Source organism: Mus caroli, unplaced genomic scaffold, assembly GCF_978045245.1.
Source record: "Mus caroli unplaced genomic scaffold, Mus_caroli_1 scaffold_15, whole genome shotgun sequence".
NCBI lineage: Eukaryota > Metazoa > Chordata > Mammalia > Rodentia > Muridae > Mus > Mus caroli.
In genome coordinates this window covers 32,128,003-32,154,708 of record NW_028227270.1, presented here as the reverse complement: position 1 = coordinate 32,154,708, position 26,706 = coordinate 32,128,003, and the positions used below count along the sequence as shown (strand labels likewise).

Genomic DNA, 26,706 nt, shown 5'->3' with positions numbered 1-26,706 from the left:
ATGTAATTTTAATATTACTCTAATACCTGTGAGTAATATTAAAGTTTACTCTTTTTCTGATACTATCTATATTTTCATAATCAACCTACTCTCGGTTCTACAAGGAAAAGATGCTAGGATCACTTCAGACCAAAGCAGTACCTCCTGAGCTAAGGGAAGAACCTGCACTATTATTCAATTAGGTTTGCCTAGCTGAGCCAGTAAAATGGCAGCATGCCTTAAAACGCTGGAATCAGATAAACAATGCATTTTAAAACATAACTATATTATAAATACTCAATTTTGCCAGCATTTTTTTTCCATTACAGACTCTCTAGGTTGTTGGCTGCACCTGTGCTTTCATGAAAAAGCTGAGGGTAGATAAGAAAGGATGCCTTCTGTATGTGCCTGAGGAAAATACATAGGTACAAACACATGTCCACACTCCACTGCAAAGCTCACATCACACTTGACCACCAAAAGCAGGTAGATTCTCTCTGGCTCACTAGCATTTTATCTTTTAAGTACCAATCTGGCCTAGAAGGAACATGGATGAATGCTTCAATCACTTCTATGTTCCAACACGTAGCACTGTATTTTGTTAGTTCTTACCAAAGGAGGGTAAAACTCTTCAAAGAGATTTGAAGGGAGGAAAAGGATAATAATGTCAGATAAGAATTACCAAAACATCAATTTCTCCACTGTCCTACCATTTGTATTTTGCTGATATGAAGGGCTGGAAGCAGGCCACAAATTGTTCTGATGAAATAGAAAATACCTGGTGTGATTTAAGAGACTCTGGGAGATGAGCTTTGAGCTTCAGTGGAGAGCTTGGGTTGCTCTGCACTTTTAAAGGAAAGAAAAAAGGCATTTCTACATTTCTGGTGTGAAAACTGAAAAAAATAAAGATGTTCTTTTTTTTTTTTTTTCTGACTGCTCCTGATAATATCTTTTGGAGATATCTTTGGGAAGCAGATGATTTTCCAATACTATTCCTTTTTTGGAGGAATATTTCATTTGACAGTGAAATTTAAGTGCCAGAAGGCAGATAGTTTAAATATATTGCCACAGTTTAGAATGGAATATTTTATGTTTCATAAATCTTTATAGGCTATCATCCTATGTGATATATTCGGAGAATATTCTTGTTACTTAAGGCAGCTTTCATCATAAAAGAAGTTAAATATGGTAATGTGTCCTACCTGCTGACTTTTTGACTGAGCATTCTAAATGCCAGTAGGTTTAGAAGGAAAATAGCAGTAAACAGTGTTTTGCCCTGATGTTTCCCTGAGTCTTTCTTCCGGGCTCACTAACTTAATAACAAAGGAGACTGTGAATTTGTGTTTTTATTTTTCTTCTACTTTTGATATTATAAAGTTCTTACTTAATTTCTCCCTTTTATTTCTCCCTCTAAACCCACCTATATACTCCTTCTTGCTCTTTTTCAAATTATGGCCTCTTTCATTAATCATTGTTACATGGACACAGGCACCATATATGTATGTATGTGTATGTATATACATATACATACACATACATACAATAAATACATTATATAGAATGTTAGAGGTTAACCATGTCATGGATTCCAGCTTAATTCCTAACTACCTTCTAAGCATTTGTCCTTATGCCCATAGATAAGGTAATCCTCACTCTTCTTCAAGAAAATATTTCTTTGTGACTGATGGAGACCACAACAGAAAACCACCACCAATCAAAATGGAGAGTATGAATTTCTTATGAGGATCAATAGACTCTTTTAAAACACCATATAGCCAGCCATGATGTACATACCTATAACCCAATCATCAATAGACTCTTGAGGCAAAGGCAGGAGGATTGTGAGTTCAAGACTAAACTGGGTAGTGCCATCCTACTGGGATGCAGTTAGAGGAGGAAGAAGGGAAAGCCATATGTTCTCTGGTTATTTGAAGCTAAGTATATGTATGAACACCATTCCCTAAAGGACGGAAGTAGCACTTGTGCATTCTGCCATTCATTTGTTTGGGCAAACAAAAGTTAGAAATTCCTAATCGATTTGTTATTTACAATAGACTAAGAAAGAGCTAATAGTAACTTCACCAGAAATGGTGAGTTTAATATGACTGGAGACAGCTTATTCCTTAATATTACACATTTAGGAATGAAATTTTTCTGTGAGAGATCAGAAAAAGTCAAATTCTCAAGAGCACTGTCAATAGCATGCTATTTGCTTCTCTTTTGAAACAATCTTAAACCCTATGAAAGAAGGAATTCTGACAGTCACCATGGAATTCTGTTTCCCAGTCAAGAATTAACTGTCAGCTGAGCTTCTGACATGTCAATTATATGAGAACCGGGGAAAACGTATGGGACTTTAAAAAAACAAAAAAGGGACTGACCATGTTGATTACATAAAAGGAACAATACAGAAGCAAATTGTTCAACAATTGGTATTGGAATATCTACTGATTCATGTTAAACAGAAAATATGACCTCACAGAAATACCAAACTAGTGAAAATAATGCCTTAGGGGTTCTAAGTAGACATCAAATATGTAGTTTAGTTCTTTTTTGTTTTTGTTAAATCGAGCAATCTAATCTGAGGTTTAGATGTACTAGGAGCATGCTACAAAGCCACAGCAGTTTAAAGAAATATTGAACTGCCTGAAGTAAAATAAAACCTTGTTTTTTACATAAGTAAAATAAAATGCAAATTTTAGAGTCACAAGAAACTACTTGAGAGTAACAGCCAGAGTACAAATAATTTCCCAGAAACTCCACATGTTTATTAGGGATGCAAAATAATTTTTGTACTGGAGAAAAACTGCAAAAAACTATGTCCCAGAGTTTTTCTTTTCACTTTCTTCTTAAAGTAAAACATTTCTACAATTGGGCCTTTGAAACTAAATCTCTGGACAGGCGGTTTGAAAGCCTCATATAATTTCATTGAGAGCTTGAAAGTCAAACAAATCTCTGAAGCAAGCAGGATCTATGTTTGTAAAGAGCTTATGGAAAGGAACACAGATAAAAGTTGGTATCCAATGTGAATTATGGTACAGAATATTTTATATGTGTCACCATGTTCTATAGCTCTCAGCAAACGGTGGCTTCAAATTAAACATAAAGAGATAGGGCCAAGATAATAGAATTAAAGAAATTTATAAGCTGTTGCAAAAATATTAAAGGAATACAGGAGCATAAAAATAGTGAGCCGTTTTTAAACCAAAGCACGAGGGGGAAAAGTAAGTGATTTTAGCTACTGGTCATATTTATTAGGTTTGTATCCATGATGATAAACATCATCTACAAGTTAAAATACAGTGTGAGTATAAAATAGACCTCTAAGAGTGTTCAGAATGTTTATCTAAGAGAAAAACAAACAAAAACCAACCACACAAAACAAAAACAAAAACAACTCACTGCATTGCAATACCAGAATTTATTAAGACCTTAATGTCAAGTTAGTTTTGAACTATAAAATCTGTTTTAGGGTGTGCTGGGTAGTGGGAAAGCCTTAGACACAATGCTTTCTGGAACTAGCATTCCTTATTCTAACTTTCAATATTAAGAGATATTTAAAACCCTTCTTGAAAAACTGTAGGCCTTCCATATCACACAATGCAAATGTTAGGATTCTCCAACTTTATTCTGGCATTTGACATAAACACGGTTGAACTCAAATACCACCCCAGACATGAAGAATTTATCAAAATATACACAGAACATATTTTAGAGTACCAGGCTCATTGTTAACTTATGATAGTGAAAGAATATGGATAGCAATCCACCAAATGAGGTGTCATATGCAGCCGAGTCTAGGACAGCCATTTCAGCAGTGAAGCTGACCCAAATCCCTACCTTAAATAGCAGAGATAACAGAATATTTAATGTGTTACATATCCTGCAGGAACTCAAAAATATTTCATGAGAGGCCACTATACAAAGGCTTAGAGTTGAACTCAAAGGAGCTAAAGTAAAAGGCCATAATTCTTTTAGGATAGATTAATATTTTAATGTATACTCTGTTATGCAAAGCTAAACTGGTGTGTTCCTGAAACAGACTGCATCTAAACCTACTAGGAAGGCATTAGCTCTTCTCCTCCTAGGTTCTACTAAAGTGACATCACTAACATAAGTTTTAGTTAACTGTTTGTTTTAAAAAGCACCCATGAATAGACTCAAGGCAAAAATGTACTTTAATATATCACATATTTACACAAAGAATGAGGTGATATTTTGGGAAAGAGAAAAATTAAATTATTATTAAATATGTTAGAAATAGTGGCTAAGCTTGCCAGAGGAGTCTCCAGACACCTGCAAGGACCCACACAGGACTCCCCATGGGATCCTAAGACATCTGGTGAGTGGAACACAGCGTCTGCTCCAATCCAATTGTGCGGGACCTTAGACTGCATTAACTAGGGAAACAGGCAACCCGGCCTGAGCTGGGGCACAAGTCCCTTCCGGTCCACTCGAGCACCGGGGTGCCTTGCCAGTGGAGTCTTCGGACACCCTCAAGGACCCACACAGGATTCCCCACGGGATCCTAAGACTTCTGGTGATTGGAACACAACTTCTTCCAGGAGGCAGGTTCGAACACCAGATATCTGGGCACCTTCCCTGCAAGAATAGAGCTTGCCTGCAGAGAATACTCTGACTACTGAAACTAAGAAGAGAGCCAGCCTCCCAGGTCGGCTGATAGAGGCTAACAGAGTCACCTGAGGAACAAGCTTTAACCAGAGACAACTATAACAGCTAGCTTCAGAGATTACTAGATGGTGAAAGGCAAATGTAAGAATCATACTAACAGAAATCAAGACCACTCACCATCATCAGAACGCAGCACTCCCACCCCACCTAGTCCTGAGCACCCAACACAACCAAAAATCTAGACCCAGATGTAAAAGCATATCTAATGATGATGGCAGAGGACATCAAGAAGGACTTTCATAACTCACTTAAAGAAATACAGGAGAGCACTGCTAAAGAGTTACAGGTCTTTAAAGAAAAACAGGAAAACACAACCAAACAGGTAGAAGTCCTTAAAAAAAACAGGAAAACACATCCAAACAGGTGATGGAAATGAACAAAACCATACTAGACCTAAAAAGGGAAGTAGACACAATAAAGAAAACCCAAAGTGAGGCAACGCTGGAGATAGAAACCCTAGGAAAGAAATCTGGAACCATAGATGTGAGCATCAGCAACAGAATACAAGAGATGGAAGAGAGAATCTCAGGTGCAGAAGATTCCATAGAGAACATCGGCACAACAATCAAAGAAAATACAAAACACAAAAGGATCCTAACTCAAAACATCCAGGAAATACAGGACACAATGAGAAGACCAAACCTATGGATAATAGGAGTTGATGAGAATATAGATTTTCAACTTAAAGGGCCAGCAAATATCTTCAACAAAATAATAGAAGAAAACTTCCCAATCCTAAAGAAAGAGATGCCCATGATCATACAAGAAGCCTACAGAACTCCAAATAGACTGGACCAGAAAAGAAATTCCTCCTGACACATAATAATCAGAACAACAAATGCACTAAATAAAAATAGAATATTAAAAGCAGTAAGGGAGAAAGGTCAAATAACATATAAAGGCATACCTATCAGAATTACACCAGACTTTTCACCAGAGACTATGAAAGCCAGAAGAGCCTGGACAAATGTTTTACAGACACTAAGAGAACACAAATGCCAGTCCAGGTTACTATACCCGGCCAAACTCTCAATTACCATAAATGGAGAAACCAAAGTATTCCACGACAAAACCAAATTCACACATTATCTTTCCACGAATCCAACCCTTCAAAGGATACTAACAGAAAAAAAACAAAAAAACAAAAAAAACAAAAACAAACAAACAAAAAAAAAACAATACAAGGACGGAAATCACGCCCTAGAAAAAGCAAGAAAGTAAACCCTCAAGGAACCTAAAATAAGACTGCCACAAGAACAGAATGCCAACTCTAACAACAAAAATAAAAGGAAGAAACAATTACTTTTCCTTAATATCTCTTAATATCAATGGACTCAATTCCCCAATAAATAGACAGAGACTAACAGAATGGCTACATAAACAGGACCCAACATTCTGCTGTTTACAGGAAAGCCATCTCAGGAAAAAAGACAGAGACTACCTCAGAGTGAAAGGGTGGAAAACAATTTTCCAAGCAAATGGTCTGAAAAAACAAGCTGGAGTAGCCATTCTGATATAGAATAAAATCGACTTCCAACCCAAAGTTATCAAAAAAGAAAAGGAGGGACACTTTATACTCATCAAAGATAAAGTCCTCCAAGAGGAACTATCGATTCTGAATATCTATGCCCCAAATGCAAGGGCAGCCACGTTCATTAAAGACACTTTAGTAAAGCTCAAAGCACACATTGCACCTCACACAATAATGGTGGGAGACTTCAACACACCACTTTCATCAATAGACAGATCGTGGAAACAGAAACTAAACAGGGACACAGTGAAACTAACAGAAATTATGAAACAAATGGACTTAACAGATATCTACAGAACATTTTATCCTAAAACAAAAGGAGATACCTTCTTCTCAGCACCTCACGGGACCTTCTCCAAAATTGACCATATAATTGGTCACAAAACAGGACTCAACAGATACAAAAATATTGAAATTGTCCCATGCATCCTATCAGACCACCATGGACTAAGGCTGATCTTCAATAACAACATTAATAATGGAAACCCAACATTCACATGGAAACTGAATAACACTCTTCTCAATGATACCTTGGTCAAGGATGGAATAAAAAAAGAAATTAAAGACTTTTTACAGTTTAATGAAAATGAAGCCACAACATACCCAAACCTATGGGACATGTGAAAGCATTTCTAAGAGGGAAACTCATAGCTCTGAGTGCATCCAAAAAGAAACTAGAGAGAGCACACATTAGCCGCTTGACAACACATCTAAAAGCTCTTAAAAAAAGGGAAGAAAATTCACCCAAGAGGAGTAAACGTCAGGAAATAATCAAACTCAGGGGTGAAATCAACCAAGTGGAAACAAGAAGAACTATTCAAAGAATTAACCAAACGAGGAGTTGGTTCTTTGAGAAAATCAACAAGATAGATAAACCCTTAGCTAGACACACTAGAGGGCACAGGGACAACATCCTAATTAATAAAATCAGAAATGAAAAGGGAGACATAACAACAGACCCTGAAGAAATCTAAAACACCATCAGATCCTTCTACAAAAGGCTATACTCAACAAAACTTGAAAACCTGGATGAAATGGACAAATTTCTGGACAGATACCAGATACCAAAGTTAAATCAGGATCAAGTTAACGAGCTAAACAGTCCCAAATCCCCTAAAGAAATAGCAGCAGTCATTAATAGTCTCCCAGCCAAAAAAAAGCCCAGGACCAAATGGGTTTAGTGCAGAGTTCTACCAGACCTTCAAAGAATATCTAATTCCAGTTCTGCACAAACTATTCCACAAAATAGAAGTAGAAGGAACTCTACCCAACGCATTCTATGAAGCCACAATTACTCTGATACCTAAACCACAGAAAGATCCAACAAAGATAGAATACTTCAGACCAATTTCCCTTATGAATATTGATGCAAAAATACTTAATAAAATTCTCCCTAACCGAATCCAAGAACACATTAAAGCAATCATCCATCCTGACCAAGTAGGTTTTATTCCAGGGATTCAAGGATGGTTTAATATACGGAAATCCATCAACATAATCCATTATATAAACAAACTCAAAGACAAAAACCACATGATCATCTCGTTACATGCAGAAAAAGAATTCGACAAGATCCAACAACCATTTATGAGAAAAGTCGTGGAAAGATCAGGAATTCAAGGCCCATACCTAAACATGATAAAAGCAATCTACAGCAAACCAGTAGCCAACATCAAAATAAATGGTGAGAAGCTTGAAGCAATCCCACTAAAATCAGGGACTAGACAAGGCTGTCCACTCTCCCCATACCTATTCAACATTGTACTTGAAGTCCTAGCCAGAGCAATTCGACAACAAAAGGAGATCAAGGGGATACAAATTGAAAAAGATGAAGTTAAAATATCACTTTTTGCAGATGATAGGATAGTATATATATGTGACCCTAAAAATTCCACTAGAGAACTCCTAAACCTGATAAACAGCTTCGGTGAAGTAGCTGTATATAAAATTAACTCAAACAAGTCAATGACCTTTCTCTACACAAAGAATAAACAGGCTGAGAAAGAAATTAGGGAAACAACACCCTCTCAAAAGTCACAAATAATATAAAATATCTTGGCGTGACTCTAACTAAGGAAGTGAAAGATCTGTATAATAAAAACTTCAAGTCTCTGAAGAAAGAAATTAAAGAAGATCTCAGAAGATGGAAAGATCTCCCATGCTCCTGGATTGGTAGGATCAACACTGTAAAAATGGCTATCTTGTCAAAAGCAATCTACAGATTCAATGCAATCCCCATCAAAATTCCAACTCTATTCTTCAACGAATTAGAAAGAGCAATCTGCAAATTCATCTGGAATAACAAAAAAACCTAGGATAGCAAAAATTCTTCTCAAGGATAAAAGAACCTCTGATGGAATCACCATGCCTTACCTAAAGCTTTACTACAGAGTAATTATGATAAAAACTGCATGGTACTGGTATAGAGACAGACAAGTAAACCAATGGAATAGATTTGAAGACCCAGAAATGAACCCACACACCTATGGTCACGTGATCTTCAACAAGGGAGCTAAAACCATCCAGTGGAAAAAAGACAGCATTTTCTACATATGGTCCTGGCACAACTGGTTGTTATCATGTAGAAGAATGCGAATCGATCCATTCCTATATTCTTGTACTAAGGTCAAATCTAAGTGGATCAAGGAACTTCACATAAAACCAGAGACACTGAAACTTATAGAGGAGAAAGTGGGGAAAAGCCTTGAAGATATGGGCACAGGGGAAAGATTCCTGAATAGAATAGCAATGGCTTGTGCTGTAAGATTGAGAATTGACAAATGGGACCTCATGAAACTGCAAAGCTTCTGCAAGGCAAAAGACACAGTCAATAAGACAAAAAGACCACCAACAGATTGGGAAAGGATCTTTACCTATCCTAAATCAGATAGGGGACTAATATCCAATATATATAAAGAACTCAAGAAGGTGGACTCCAGAAAATCAAATAACCCCATTAAAAAATGGGGCTCAGAACTGAACAAAGAATTCTCACCTGAGGAATACCGAATGGCAGAGAAGCACCTGAAAAAAGGTTCAACATCCTTAATCATCAGGGAAATGCAAATCAAAACAACCCTGAGATTCCACCTCACACCAGTCAGAATGGCTAAGATCAAAAATTCAGGTGACAGCAGATGCTGGCGAGGATGTGGAGAAAGAGAAACACTCCTCCATTGTTGGTGGGATTGCAAGATTGTACAACCACTCTGGAAATCAGTCTGGCGGTTCCTTAGAAAATTGGACATAGTACTACCGGAGGATCCAGCAATACCTCTCCTGGGCATATATCCAGAAGATGTCCCAACCGGTAAGAAGGACACATGCTCCACTATGTTCATAGCAGCCTTATTTATAATAGCCAGAAGCTGGAAAGAACCCAGATGTCCCTCAACAGAGGAATGGATACAGAAAATGTGGTACATTTACACAATGGAGTACTACTCAGCTATTAAAAAGAATGAATTTATGAAATTCCTAGCCAAATGGATGGACCTGGAGGGCATCATCCTGAGTGAGGTAACACAATCACAAAGGAACTCACACAATATGTACTCACTGATAAGTGGATATTAGCCCAAAACTTAGGATACCCAAGATATAAGATACAGTTTGCTAAACACATGAAACTCAAGAAGAATGAAGACTGAAGTGTGGATACTATGCCCCTCCTTAGAATTGGGAACAGAACACCCATGGAAGGAGTTACAGAGACAAAGTTTGGAGCTGTGATGAAAGGATGGACCATCTAGAGACTGCCGTATCCAGGGATCCACCCCATAATCAGCTTCCAAATGCTGACACCATCGCATACACTTGTAAGATTTTGCTGAAAGGACCCAGATATGTCTTTTATGAGACTATGCCGGGGCCTGGCAAACACAGAAGTGGATTCTCACAGTCAGCTAGTGAATGGATCACATGGCCCCCAATGGAGGAGCTGGAGAAAGTACCCAAGGAGTTGAAGGGATCTGCAACCCTATGGGTGGAACAACATTATGAACTAACCATTACCCCTGAGCTCTTGACTCTAGCTGCATATGTATCAAAAGATGGCTTAGTCGGCCATCACTGGAAAGAGAGGCCCATTGGACATGCAAACTTTATATGCCCCAGTACAGGGGAACACCAGGACCAAAAAAATGGGAATGGGTGTGTAGGGAAGTGGCCGGAGGGTATGGGGGACTTTTAGGATAGCATTGGAAATGTAATTGGGGAAAAGATGTAATAAAAAATATCTAAAAAAAAAAAGAAATAGTGGCTAATTCAGAAATAGAATATTTTCTACTTGATTTACATGATCTCATACCTACAGACTACTTGCATGTTATTTTCTGAAGTAGCGATATGTAAAATTACTCCCCTGGCATGTTGAATCTGCTTTGCTTCATAAGCAGAAAAGCTCACTGCCTAGCAGGATATGTTAGGTGTCAGTCAGTAGCTCTATCATGGCTGGACAGAAATGGAAGATATTTCAGAAGCTTTGTGTCCCATATATTCCTAAATAAACATATATTCATGTGTTTAATACAGCACTACTGGGATATCCTATAGTGTACATGCTCCTTGATACTCAGCTCCTTCTTGTGTAGAGTGATGGCTTGAAACTATTAGAATAGATTCTCATTATGCCCTATTTTACAAAGAAATATTTCCTACTATATTGGCTGTAGATTCTTATTTCCTTATTATATTGAAAGAATGCACCCATATTTAGACTAATTTTGTTATAGTGTTTCATTGGCTTACTGGAATTGATCGCAAAGGAAACCTTCAAAAATGGTGCACTAGCCACTCAATCATGAAATGGTTTTAGGATGCTGGAAATTTTACTTAGAAAATTGAATTTCCTGAGTAATAGTTAGAGTCTGTCTATTCTAAAAGAATCAGACTTGAATATAAACTGTACAATATGAAAAATGTGAAAACATTTATACTTTAAAAGCTTAATTTTTGAACATATAGATTTATACAATTAAGTTATTTTATACTCAATTTATTTTTTATTTATTTAAGTAAAATATTATTTAAATAAAATAGTTATTTTAATTATTATTAAAATAAAAGTATCTTTGAACTTCATGTACATATTCTAATACTGTGAATTTTTCATATGACTTTAATATAGTTAAATCTTGTGATTTAATTCAGTTCGATATTATAAAATTTTGAAAGTACAAAAGTATTCAAGCAATACTAACTAAGCAATAACTTAATGATTCTTAAATTACTTCAAGAAGCATATGTCCTAAACGGTCATCCACAAAAATTGGATTTCACACTCACATATACATAGTTATTTATGACACAGATATTTAAATTCTAATGTACACTAAGTTTCCATTATTTTTAAATAGATAAAATTTTGTTACAAATCTCATTATAAATATTTACAATGATAATGACTGAATAAAATGAAGACTAATAAAATTATGTGTCTAGTTTAATATTTTTACAAGTATTACAATGGAAAATTGAAAGCTTAATAAAGAAGAATGAAAAAGTCAAGAATCTCTAATAACAAATTGGCATTGTTCCAAATATATCCACAGCAAAGCTTATTCGTTCATCTGTTTATAATATGCTATGCAGAATTAGTTAATTGTCACACTTACAACACAGGGCATCCTATGATCTTCACTTCAGATGGACATAATCAAAAATGATGAAATACCAGAAGTTTTTAAGCATGAGTGTTCAGTTTGAAACACTAAATGTCAGTTCCTAAAGATGTTTCTCTTACTGCTAAATCTGTGAAGGAACTTTGTTTTCTTTCATTAGTCAAAGTCTTGTCCTCATTGATCATAAAACACTAGGATCAATAGGTTAAGGAAAATTTATAATCAAACTATAAACTTCACACACAGAGACACACACTCCTGAGTCCCTTAGTGTTGCACATGTAGCAAAATAATTAAAGGAATAGTTATGAATTTGAGAAGGAGTTACAGAAAGAAACACAGGAGGAATGGTGAGGAAAAGAAGAATGGAAATGATTTAGGGACAATTCTCTCAACAAAGCAAAAAGTTTTTAACTAATAAAGGAGAGACTTCAAAGTATCTAAATGTATATCTTCCATAATGAATCATAACTTGACAGGACATGTCTAATATGTCTAATGTAAGTTATAGAATGGGTGGGTACAGGCAAGGTTCAGTGAGATAGCTCAGCTGATAAGGGACCTTACTAAAAACCCTGAGTGACTCAGTTCCACCAATAGGAACGACATAATGGAAGGGGAGAACTAACTTTGAAAGTTGTCTTCTGACCTCCACATGCACATATATGATGTTTCCCTGCCCCTAAATACAGAGAGAGAGGGGCGGGGAGACAGGGAGACAGAGACAGAGAGGCAGAGAGAGACAGAGAGAGACAGACAAAGACAGACAAAGACAGACAGACACATACACACATAGACAGGCCCACACATACCACTATGTAATAACAAAAAGAAATACAGAGAGCAATGGACACTAGCAGATATGCAGCTCTTCAACTGAAATTTAATTGCTTAAAGGCTATTATTAGGTTAAAACAAGGTTCCTGAAAATAAGAGCTAGAAAAGATAGCTCATATCTGACTTCTGTAATATAAGTCCACTTCATGAAAGGACAGGTGAACATAAATGTAGAATTCTCTTTTTTCCTTAAGTTCTGTCTTCTCCTATTCCCAATCATACAGGAAAATCTACCATCTAAACAAGTAGATTTTTTTCATAAATAGAACTCTAAAGTAGGCTTACTTTCATTTTTAATTAAAATATAGCTACATCACTTTTTCTCTCCCATGTACTGCCACTTCCTCATAAACTCATGACCTCTTATTCTTTATTATGATTTTACATGCATATATATACATATATACAAATAAGCACAACTATATGAGTCTATTTGATATTGCTTGTATATGTTTGGGGGACTGATCAGTTGGTATTTGATAATAAATTGAGGACTGATGTCTGGGGAAGACTAACCCTCCCTCTGCATTTGTTCAGTACCTCCAACACTTTGTTCAGTGTTGGTCCCTGTAAGTTTTCTATTATGTACTTTGGCACAATTGATGTTGTCATTGTTCAAGTCTCGTTTAGTCAGCTATAATGTTAAGATTTCATGGGTGCCCCTTCCCGCTGTTTCTTTTTATTTATCTTGTTCTCTGTCTCTTAAGCACATCAGCTAAGTGTACAGATAGTCAATAAAACTAATGGTGTGCTTGTGCTGACACAATGAACAAGATTTATGCTAACACAATAAACAGGATGTATTATGAGGAAAAGTGTTCACTTTACTCGCCTATTCTAGAGTTGGTCTTTATCTCCTCCTTTCTTAAAAGAAGCAATGCTGTCTACAAGGACTAGAAGGCCAGAGACAAAATGGTAGCCACTGTCAACTGAATAATTCTTGAAGAGCCTGGGGAAGGGAATATTACATACTTACAACTATTCATTATTGGGAGGACATGGAAAATTTCCCCAAACAATAGAATAGAAAATATGTTTAAAACTTTTGGTCTATTAAGTTTAGATCGAGATATACACATTTAATATCTATGTATGTATATACATCCATTATGTATGTATATATGATGTGTATGTATATATGAATGATGTGTATATGTATAATATGTATATATCATATATACATGTATTCATATATATATGTATATACATATACACATACATACACATTCACAGACACACATACAAACACTCATGTATGATCTATTCCTCTGTACTTAGAGCTTCAGTTTAGGACTTACCAAAGCTAAGGTATAATGTTAGACATAGTGGTACTGTGCACCAGTAATCCTAGAACTTGGGAGTTCTAGGCTGAACTGCTTTTCAGAAGACTAGCCAGGGTCATATAAAAAGCACCAGTCTTAAAACACAGCAACAAAAATAAGCTGAGGTAGACCCAGCCTTTCTGACAGTATCATAAAGAATGTTATTCCTTTCCTCCACAGTGCTTGATGACTTCTTATGATTGATACATGCAGTGGTCTAATCGGTGTTGGTCTGTAGAAACTAATGTCAATCTCATCTTAACATAAAACTGTTGCTGGGACGAGCATTTTATTGTCACATTTTATATTATAATATGTCTGTGCTGAGGATTGAATGTTTACTAAAATATGATTTGAATTATAATTAGCAACTCAGAAGAGATTACAATAAAAAAACAAAATCCTGAAACTCAGCTGTGCTTAGAGTTGCCTTCCCAACCCTTTTGCTGTTGTTAATTTGCCATTATGGAAGAGTGTTCAAAGCCCCTTGAGTAACTATTACTTGAGGCCTGATAAAATAGGAAATGCTCGAGAGATCTCCTAAGCATTATCATGTTTGAAGACAATAACAAACTTGTCATAAGCCAATTAGCCTCCTATCTAAACTCAAACATGTGCATACTTTTTTTTTTTCAAAATTTTACAAATCACACTGCATCTGTCTCACGTAAGAAGCTTTTCCTTCTTTATGGACACTCAGTAGTTTCCACCAACCTCAACAGATCTTGATTTAAGTTGATTTCTGAAACAGATATTTCTGGAAATCTTAAAATTTTTTAAAAACTCAGCCAGAAATGATGTGTTTGCTTTGCTTTCCCAGGTAAAACATTGAAATTGCACTCTTAGCAAGGTCTACTGTGCTAGAGACCAGGTACTGGACATGTGCTATGTGTTTGCATAAGAACGAAATGTTTCCTAAAAACAAGCAAATTCGTGCTTTGCATGTTTTATGCTCTGTGCCATCATTACTGTGAACCCTCTAAAATAAATTTTATTTCCAGTTCTGTCTGACTAAAGTTTAAATGTGTGAAATATAAATCTGTACAATTTTCTGTAGTTATGAATATTATAAATTATCATGTATTCTCAAGCTTCAATTACTTTTTAAATGAATCTCCAAGTATCTATGATTTTTTTATATGTTACATCAGAAATTTCATAGCTACAATCAGTTTCACAACTAATGTATTCCATCTTATAAAGAACTAAATATAATAATTTAAAATTTGGGAGCTTGACAACTCCTTATAGAAGGCTGTACCAAGAAGTAGAGACTTAAAAAGGAAAATGTCTTTTTCTGTATTTCCTTTCCATTTTATTTTACCTTAAAATATTATAAACTATTTTATAGTATATTATAAAACTTTAATTTAGATGTAATATATAATATATTTTATAATATATTATGAACTATTTTAAACATTATAATTTTAAACAATTATAGGTTTTGCAATGCATGTTAATGAATTTAAACTCAGTTACTACAAATATAGTCATTACGGTTTTTTTGTTTCACTCCAAAATCATCCCCACCACCACCACCTTCCGACTGTTCCACATCTTATACCTCCTCCCCAACCCCATAGCTCCACGAGAATGTCTCAAAACCCCACACCCCACCCCACCTGACTTCTAAACTCCCAGGGGCCTCCAGTCTCTTGAGGGTTAGGTACATCATCACTGATTGAACCCAGACCCGCAGTCCTCTACTGTATATGTGTTGGGACTTCATATCAGCTGCCATGTGCTGCCTTTTTGGTGGTTCAGTGTTTGAGAGATCTCAGGGGTCCAGATTAATTGAGACTGCTGGTCTTCCTACAGGGTCGTCCTGCTCCTCATCTTCTTTCAGCCTTTCTCTAATTTAACCACAAGGGTCTGCAACTTCTGTCCATTGGTTGGGTGCAAATATCTGCATCTGACTCTTTCAGCTGTTTGTTGGATCTTCCAGAATACTGTCATTCTAGGTCCGTTTTTGTGATCTCTCCATAGCCTCAGTAATAGTGTCAGGACTTGCGAACTTCCCTTGAGCTGGGTCCCACATTTTCGGTATCCATTCTTCTGTGGTGGGACATCTGGGTTGTTTCTAACTTCTGGCTATCACAAAGAAGGCCACTATGAACATAGTTTTTGGATATATTCCCAAGAGTGGTCTTGCTGAGTCTTCAGGTAGATCTATTTCAAATTTTCTGATGAACCTCCACATTGATTCCAGAGAGGTTGTACCAGTTTGCAATCCACTAGGAATGGAGGAGTGTTCCTCTTTCTCTACATCCTGGCCAACATGTGTTGTCACCTGAGGTCTTGATCTTAGTCATTCAGGGTGGTTTTGATTTGCATTTCTCTGATCACTAAGAATTTTGAACATTTCTTTAGGTGCTTCTCGGCCATTCAAGATTCCTCTGTTGTGAGTCCTTGGTTTAGTTCTATATCCCATTTTTTTGATAAAATTGGATGTTAGACTTGATATTTAATTTAAAACTTTATGTCAATAGAATCCAACTTAGTATGTTAGTGAATGTCAGCAAACAAACATATATACTCATGTCTTCTGTTGTTTGATATAACAACTTACCGCAAGATTTTTGTTATATAATAAATTCTCAACAAATGACATTTTGCTAATAGCAAAATTTTACTTAATAGCACATCTCAATCGATAAAGAGTTTCTCCCTGGTTAGTACATACCAAATCCATACTGAAAATAATAACTTTTTAAAAAGAATCTATTAGATAAATAAATATTAGATGTGAAAATATGGTAGATTCTAGATTTAGCATTGCTCTATATTCTTTTATTCAGCAAATATTTATTCAAAATTATCCATTGCAGATATATTTTCTGTCAAACTAAAAATGTATGGTCACACCTGATGGAGAAATCACCTTCTGTTTGCCGTGCATGGCAAATGATCTTCTAGTAGATGTACCAAAAAGATAACCAAATATTCAGTTTATTAATTTATTGTTTGCTTTAATTTATTATTGCATAGGGAGCAGACTAAGCCCTGAGTGAGTGAAGTTCTGAGTGAATGTGAATCCTGATGTGGGCATGGCCATGTGAAGAACTGCCAAGACCTAGTACCCATGACACAATTGGCTAAACTAATACCTGTATGAACCAGGATCCAGAGAGGCAGAAAATCTCTCATTGGAATTAGGAGTATGGAAGGATGCCTGGTTATGGAAATTTGATCATGCATGCAAAGACTAGCAACTGCAGTTTTCTTATCTGGGATGCCTAGAGCCTGAGGTTGCGAACTCACAGAAACCTCATACAGAGATTAGCTAAATCATCCCCTTGTGCTCTACATTAAAACCATGCTAAGATAGTTAAAGTAGTAGAAGTGGTACCTGGCAGAGAACCCTACTTGGTCCCAGCTTCAATGTATGTGTTTCTATCTTAAATTTATTCTCTTTGACCCTAGGCAGGGTTCTGGGACTCAGGTTATATGGGTATCAACACTTAGTAGTAGTAGTAGTAGCAGTAGCAATAACAGTAGCAGTAGCAGTAGCAGTAGCAGTAGCAGTAGCAGTAGCAGTAGCAGTAGCAGTAGCAGTAGCAGTAGCAGTAGCAGTAGCAGTAGCAGTAGCAGTAGCAGTAGCAGTAGCAGTAGCAGTATTTTTTGTGCATGAGTATTCTACATGCATATATGTAGTGCAACCCATATGTATCTAGTGCCTGTAGAGCTCCCAAAAAGAGGGCATTAGATCTCAGGACCCAGATTTAAAGATGGTTATTAACTACTATGTAGATGCTGGGACTCAAACCTAGAGCACCTAGAAGACCACTAGAGCACTTAACTGCTGATCTATCTCTCCATCCTCTGTTGTTTCTATCAATCACCACCACTTTGCCTAATGAATTAGAGAAGTATATGTATAGATATATATACACTTTCTCAAGGTTCCTTGGATACCATCGAAAATTAAACATACTTAATCTAGAAGACCATATTTAAACATTCTTTAACTAATAACAGGATAGATAAAGATGTGGGCTAAGTATTCTATTGTGTTCTGAATTTTTTCTTTCTCCCCCTTTCCTCTCCTTTTCTCACTCCTTCCTTTTTTTCCTCATCTCCTCCTTTTATCTTCCCCTTCCTTCTTTCCTTCTTTCCTTTCTTGCTTCTTTTCTTAATTTTATTCTCAGTTGTCTCATTGGTCAACCATGACAGACCCATATGTTCCTACATAATAAATCAGTTCTTGAATAATTTAGTTCTTAAAATTAAATAATGAAAACTCAAATTAAAGTAATTGTTCTAAATACCCACAATATGTTTTATATAAAATAACGTGGAGAGATGGCTCAGTTGGCAAAATGTGCCCATTACAAGTATGAGGACGTGGGTTTGATCTCCAGTATCCCAAGAAAACGCAGTCATGGTCATTGTAATATATGCTTGTAATCCCAGTGCCTCAAAAATGGTGACAGTTGGATTCTCTCGGTAATCTCTGACCAATTATTCTAGCCTAGTCTATGAATTCCAAGTATCAGTGTCTCAAAAAACAGAAACATCTATAAAGTGTGAAGTTGACTTCAGACATCATGTACACACAATACACACACGCATGTGTGGATCTTCAAACATCCATGCATTTGTATACATTCATTCTTAACCATCCTATACAATAAGTAATATGTAAAATATTGCTCTTAAAAATAAAGTGAGCAGTTACCAATTTTAAATTTACAATGTGTACTACAAGTAAGAAAATGAACGCATCTATAAAGGCAAAGAGGTATCTGATCATGTTCTTTGTTCTTCCATTTTAGGTTTTTCAAGGCAATTTTGACAATGATACTCACAGGAAAAATGTCATCGACCCTCCCATCTATGCACGACACATAAGAATCCTTCCTTGGTCCTGGTATGGACGGATCACTCTGCGGTCAGAGCTGCTGGGCTGCACAGAGGAGGAATGAAGTACGAGGCCACACATCCCACAATGCTTTTCTTTATTTTCCTATAAGTATCTCCACAAAATGAACTGTGTGAAGCTGATGGAAACTGCATTTGTTTTTTTTTTTTCAAAGTGTTCAAATTATGGTAGGCTATTGACTGTCTTTTTAGGAAATCTAAGCTTGCCTTTTTAATAATTTAATTTGGTTTCCATTGCTCAACTCTCTTATGTAATATCACAGTGTCTGTGAGTTACTCTTCTTGTTCTCTGAATTCTATAGAGTGGTTGAAGTATAGTAGGCAAAGCAAGTCTCCTTTTTACAGCAAAACTTTTAAAAAAATCTCATAGTCATCAGATGGAAGGGTTAAGGGAGAATTTTGGTCACTATTCAATTAACTCATAAAATGTTACAATGTTAGCAATAAGGTTTTTTGTTATGAATTTGATCATCTTGATTGTTTCCCTGTGCCTAACACTGTTAGTATGTATTACAGAGATTTGGGGGAAAATATTTGATATGCAGGACCATTAATATGACAATTCTAGTTTTATTTTCTTCACTTACAATAAAATACTAAGTTCTTTATGTTTAATTTTATATTATTTATATGCTACATAAACAGGCCAATATTCTTTGTCATTGCATTTTCTCCCTTTATTTACCTTAAAGTCCTGTGTTTATTTATAGACACAGAACATGTATTAATATACATTGAACATAATTGGATATCAGTAAATGGTTCTAAGTTAAACATTAATACATTGAACATGAATTTTCATTTTTGAAGAAAGCTATATGCATTTCATTTCCAAAGGCTTTCTGAGAATCCCTTTGTTACAGTTTAGTGAAAAAGAACAGAAAAATCACTATGGCCCTTGAATTTAAATCTTCATTTCTTTGAAATAATAGAATCATTATCGGTGTATTTAATATACTAGCAAATGTATGTGAGCCTACTGCTGCACAGCTGGGTTAAGTGCACTCAAAATTTCTTTGCAAATTTCCACATTTCCTGTGAAATGAAAATTCCAATGCTGTTTAAAACCAGTGGTAGTTTCTGAAGAAAGCACATTGCATAATTATTTGTGAAAAGCGATGTATTTACTAATGACAAAGTCATAAAACATCTTCAGGATGAAAATTGATTTTTATTTCTTTTGCTTCAAAAGTCTTAGAAAAACTAAGCAATTATCATAACAGTTTGTTATTGATAATGGAGGCATCATTGACATATGTCTCAAATTAAAGCTCACACTGCCTCCATAAATGTCCTCCAAACCTAATTTATAAGCTTAACACATATTTATTTTATAAGGCTTTGACACAGAATTATTGGAGTTTTAAATTGAAGATCCAGGAAAGGGTGGATGTGGATGAAATGCTAAAGAACTGCACAACACTGCTATATTTTATTTTATTTTTGTCTTTAATATGTGTGCTGTATAAGGAAAGCCACTACTGTTATGTCCTGTCTGTTCACATGTTCACAGCATCTCTCAATGATGTAAATATGAAGCAGTCTTCAATCACAGTGAAGAATTGAAAGAGAAAGTCAATCACATTACCATTTTAAATGACAGTAAATTCATTGTACTATGGCAACGGCCAGGCCAAATGTTTCCCCTTGCCCACCTGCTTACTGCAACAGATTTGTTAAAAATCTGTTGATTTTCAGCATATAAAATGCTGATTAATTTTTAACATTTTCCCAAAAGAAAACTGATATGTCCTCAATATTATTGTCCTAGAAAATGTTTTAAATTATTAATATAGAATATTTAAAATAGTATTTTCAATTAAAATAGCTATGCATAGAATCACTTATGCTCTAAAAATACATTTTCTGTCTTGTCGTGGTCCTTGTTTCTATCAGTGATAACCATACGACTGAATTTGTAGCTGTTTTTCCCTGCAGATTCTTTATCCTTAATATAAAATTCCAGAAATTATGAATAATATGTTGTGCTGAAATACTTTTCAAAACTGTTCTTGATTTCATGTGGCACTGCTGATACGTGTTTAAAACTTGTTCTCCAAAGGAGTTGTTAGTAATGGTATCTGCTACTATTTAGAAAGCTGGTGAGAGGCTTTCCCTTGCTTGTTCTCTTTCTCTCAGCTCTATGCGCTACCTACAGCGTAGCATACTCAATGGATATGCATTTGTCCACAAGGGTGTTTGCACAAAAATTAATGACATGGATTAGGAAGTAGCTTGTATAACAGTTGTATCAGTGGCTTCAAGTCGAAACATGGACTTTTCATTTATTTATATTTGCAAATAAAATTTCACAAACACATAACATGGAATTCCCTACTCTTCATTATACTACATAATTATCATGAGATAATTTTATAATATAGAAAATTATGAATTGATTAACTTTAAAAATATCCATTTCATGTATATTTTATTCTAATCATTTGTCACAGACACTAATTCCAACTTTAGGATTGACTTTCTCTCTGTGAATGTCTTCATAAAGATAAATATGGATTTTGAAGACCAGGCATTAAGGACTATATCTTTGCTAGACATCAAATTATGAAATATAACATTGAATGCTATAGTCTGGTGTGTCTGTAAAGACAGAAATAACTAAGATATACATCACTTTTGCAAACTTTCAAGCTGTGTAATATTCCAATGTTGTTTTTTCTTTGTAGATATACTTAAATCATGTAGGATGTTGTAAACTCAGTATGATCCTGTCTAGTCTTCAAACTTAAAATAAACTTTTGAAAAACTGTGTTACTTTTGAAGTTGTGTTTTAAACATGTGTGTAAGAATGTACAAATTGTCTGTGGCTGCCCTTAACCTTCAACACATGCTTAGCTTAATTTGTATTTATATAGATTAACTAAATACACAAAGAAAAAGAGATTATAATTGTATAATTATTTTCAAGTAAAAGACTGCAAAAGTGGTTTTGCCAAGATTATAAAAATGTATAAATTTATCCATACTTTTTTATTTGAGGAAATTTTGCAAAATATTAATAATCCAATTGTTTTCTCCTAATATATATTTAGAGTAGTATACTATAAGACTGATAAATCTATTGTTATTCATACAACATTTCTATTGCTTCTATTGTTCTTTCAAATTTATCATGCTCAGGAGTGTATTGAAGGAAGCTGGTTGGTAATAAGCTACAATGTGACATGAATAATACATATTTGCTTCTAACTCCAACTATTGCTTAATGAAAGTCTGAACATGTGGCTTCTTTAAGAAGAGTTTTTCTGGTACTATAGAAGCCACGAGTAAAAAGGGAATGTGCAATTCTGACACTTCAATATTTTCTTAGGATTAAAAATTTAGGGTAAAACTAAAGATATTAAAAGTTGTTTTCTTCAAGCAGATCTCTGGTAGATCAAGTTTCACGGTTTTGTATACCAACATGTTCCTATCAAAGTAAATTTTAATATGAATCCATCAGTGGGGTTCCATTTTTTCCTTATTTCTGCATACAAAAGCATACATAAATGTATTTTATTAAGTAAAAACAATTATGGAAACAGTCTCAATATGCTTGCTAGTGAACTATGAAAACAACTATATGGGGTAAATTTTTATTATGATAGCAGATTACTTAGAGGAGAATCTTCAAGAAGGAGGAGAGCAGCTGATTCAAGATGCAAAAAGAAGATAAATACTTAGCATTCCAAGGAGAAAAGACTGACCAGTGGGAAACCTGTTAAAGCTATGATAAATAATAGGATCAATCAGTACTACCTAAAAAATACCTACAATGTCAGTTTTGAGTTTTGAATACATGACTCTAAATAAATAAATTTTTTCAAAGTTCAAGTAAAGAGGGGCTGGAGAGATGGCTCAGTGGTTAAGATCACTGACTGCTCTTCCAGAAGTCCTGAGTTCAATCTCAGCAACAATCTATAATAAGATCCGATGCACTCTTCTGGTGTGTCTGAAGACAGCTACAATGTACTCACATAAATAAATAAATATTTAAAAAGAAAGTAAAACTATTAGTGCCCCAAATATAAGGTTTTCTCTTCTACCAATAATAGTTTTTACAAAGTTAATGAACAAGGCAATTTATTGGTTTTTGTATGTGTGTGTGTGTGTGTGTGTGTGTGTGTGTGTGACAATATTGCCTTTGAGAAGCAAAGGGAGTTTTACTGAAAGAGGGAAAGAGAAGAATTGGAACATTTTGGCAGTGGAAAAACGTCTCAACTATTCTAAAACAAAATGCACTGCCACATCTGTCTTTACGAAGTTGGAATGCCTAGAGTAAGTGGCAATTTCTCTATTGATTTTGAAGAAGAAAATAAGATTCTTTGATGCTCTTCTAGTAGCTACCTATAATTCATACTGGGCAGTTCACCATTGCTGCCAAGAAAGTACTTTCCACAGTAAGCAACTCAAACTCCCTCAAAGAGTTATTTCTATCAGTTGAATTTGGTAGCAGGAAAGAGAGAACACTTTTGGAAAGGCACCTCATTTATGTTTTTTCATGACTTGCAGAAGTCGACTGAGTCATTTGAAAGCACAATTTCTATAGAAAGATGGTGTAGTCACACCAGCAAATGGTTAGCACATCTCATTGTTAAGCATGGCATATGGTGATTGCCTCTGATATAATTTTGTTCTTAAAGATATGAGTCATATTCGTTCATATTTATATAAGCCCCCGTGACACCCTTCCTCTGCCTACACATCAGTATGTTAGTAACGCTGATGAATTGCAAGGTAAGCTTAGCCCACTGCCATCTGCATGGGAGTAGCAGCCGTGAGACCAGTGGTACATTCAAACAATGTGCTCCCCATGGCCAGAAAGGATATGAGAGTCACATAAACACAGAGGTTGACATCAACAGGAAGATAGATGTCATCGATTGTGTAGGTCTGATAAGAACAGGGATGATAAAGTAAAAATCACACTGACCAACAGACTACCTAGATCTATGCAATTCTTTTTTTTTTAATTAATCATTTTATTCATTTAAATTTCAAATGATATTCTCCTTCCTGGTTACCCCTCCACAAACCCTCCACCACAGATCCCTTCTGCCCCCCTCTCCTTTGCCTATTTGAGGGTGCTCCTCTACCCACTCATTCACTCCTGCCTCACTGCTCCAGCATCCCCCTACACTGGGGCCTCTAACCTCTTCAGGATCAAGGGCCTCATTGATGCCAGATAACATCATCCTCTTCTACATATATATCTGGAACCTTGGAGCTCTCCATGTTTGCTGTTTGGTTGATGGTTTAGTTTAGTCTCTGGGAGCTCTAGGTGGTCCCATTAATTGATATTCATCCTATGTGGTTGCAATCCCCTTCAGCTCCTTTAGTCCTTCCTATAGCCCTTCCATTAGTGTCCCTGGGCCCAGAACGATGGTTGACTGTGAGTATCTGCATCTGTATTGGTCAGGTAGAACCTCTCAGGGAACAGCCATTACAGGCTCCAGTCAGCAAATGCTCCTTGGTATCAGTTTAGTGTTTACAAATGAGATGGATCCCTAGGTGGGGCTGTATCTGTTCCGTTTTGTTGTTGTTTGTTTGTTTTTTGTTTGTTTGTTTTTTGTTTTTTGGGTTTTTTTTCCTGTATTTCCTTTGGACAGGAACATTTCTTGGTTAACAATTTTAACATGGGTGGGTGGCCTCATCCCTCAACTGGGGGCCATGCCTATCTACTGGAGGTGGTCTCTGCAGGCTCTATCTCCCCTTTGTTGGGTATTTCGGCTAAAGTCATCCCCATTGGGTCCAAGGATCCTCTCGATTCTCTGAAGTCTTGTGTCTGGAGACTTTCTAGTGTCTACCCTCAGTTTCCCCATCTTCTACTACTACGTATTTCTATGCAATTTCCAAACCCTCTGTACTTCTATCCTGCCAATAGTTTTCCATTCTTTGTCATATAGGAAGCATTCAAAGGACAAACCAAATAAAACGTAGAATTGTCTCCTTTCAGCAAGAAAGTTCTACAGACCAGTGAAACTGACCAACTAGATTAGCCTGCGTGTTTAAAGATCAAAGTGTGTTCTGCCTAGGCCTGAGGAGAGGAGTTACGAAACTAAGCAAAGGCATTAAAGGTAGCAAATCACAAACGCAGCAATAAATGAGCTTGCTTTCTGGGCTTTGGAGCTTTATCGTTTATATATGTTAACTAAATACTTCTTTACTTAACATACATCAGAAACATCCCCAAAGATGCCTATTGAATGGCATGAATATGCTGATCTGATGCTTGGGTTATGGGACCTGAGACTCCAAGTACATATTTAAATAATAGTAAAATAATAATTCAAATGGTTAACACAAGTAAATGGGTGAGCTGAAAATTTTTAAAAATTATATTCCAGGACACAAAAGAAATAGAGGGGTGGGAAAAGGAAATGATATTTATAACTATTTTCTTTATCAATTATAGCCTTGACTGTATATTTGTTCTTGACACAATAATCTCAATACAGCTTATTTTGAAAACCCTAGGACACAATCCTAAACATTCAGAACCATTTCAACAGTACCACAGTACTGCCCTGTACAGAGTTGGTGTTTGTTGCCACGGGGTTTTTGAATGATTAGTAGCCAGCATGGGTTTTCCGGGTGAATTGGATGGATCCCATCAATGAGAAGTTGCTTATAGCATGAACTGGAGAAAAGTTTGGTGCTAGAAATGTGAAAGGATTTCTAAGAGGAAAAGAAAACATAATAAACAGAGAAATGTGTGAATTGCTTCTACCTGGAAGGCAAAGCTCTTTATTCTGCTCTTCTATAGAATACTGTCGGGACACCGACTCTTCCTTTGTTCAATTCTTTCTAGATTTTGTTATGGAGCATCAGAGTCAAATGTCACCTGAAGGTAGTTTTGTGGGACATGGGTTAAGATTAATAACGTTAGACCTTCAACTTGGGTTGTAACATAATAAAGACAGTGGATTGTCTGTTTATTTTAATAAATATTAAAGAATTTTAGACTAGACTTTATATAGTTGCTCCCAGATTTAAAATGTGTGTGCTTCTTCTCAAATTTAATACCATATATTTATACCTTTGACTTATTGCATTATGTTATAACTCATATCCTGTGAGATATTAAATTGTACTTAGCTTTTCTCTGATACATTCCTGATGGCTTTTCTGTTCTATACTTCACACATAAGATAACTCTTAAACAGTGGGACTAGTCTTCAGATAAGGTTAAGAGTATTCAACTGATGTTTTGTTTGTGGTGTTGTTAATTATTAATTCAGTATAATGGAAGCACTTATATTGTACCAGCCAATATATGTGTCTTTGAAAGTATAGAGATAAAAAATCTGATTTCAGGCTCTTAGCTTATAGAATGAAGCTCTGTATGTAAAAGAAAGGAAACAAAATGGATATGTTCTATAGCAACATAAGAACTTGTGCCAGTCAATGCAACAGAGTAGAGAAGACACACTAAAGGAGGTAACACTGAAAAAAAAAATCAAGCCTAATGAATGACTCATAGGTACCACATGTACTACTCATGCCAAGTCTAAGAAGAGTAGATTAATGTATGTTCTCCTTTGAAGAGAAGAAACAGAAGTCAAAGAAATTAGATTTTGACCAAATTGTAGGACTTTCATATCCACAGTGATCTCATGGTTACCCTGTAACAGTTCAATAGTTATGTTCTTGTTTTAACTCAATGTGCATTAAAAATGTATTACATTGCAAACTAGAATGGACATAATAGCAAACCACCAGCAGCTAAGCAGTGATGAATTGTTTATTTTACAATGTCTTAAATAGCCCTTTATATTTTCATGAATCCTCAATACTTAATAATGTGGTTTTAAAATAACCAACCAATGGTTAAAAATTG

At 35.6% G+C, this 26,706-nt stretch overlaps 1 protein-coding gene across 1 annotated transcript in view; it reads left to right on the top strand.

The window, feature by feature from the left end:
- Positions 1 to 21,808, top strand: part of Edil3 (EGF like and discoidin domains 3) — a 512,171-nt gene extending 490,363 nt beyond the window's left edge. The window contains exon 11 of the mRNA XM_021180300.3: positions 18,761 to 21,808. Coding sequence (XP_021035959.1) covers positions 18,761 to 18,910 — 150 coding nt within the window. The 3' untranslated portion in view covers positions 18,911 to 21,808. The remainder of the gene's footprint in view (positions 1 to 18,760) is intronic.
- The last annotated feature ends 4,898 nt before the right edge of the window (positions 21,809 to 26,706 follow it).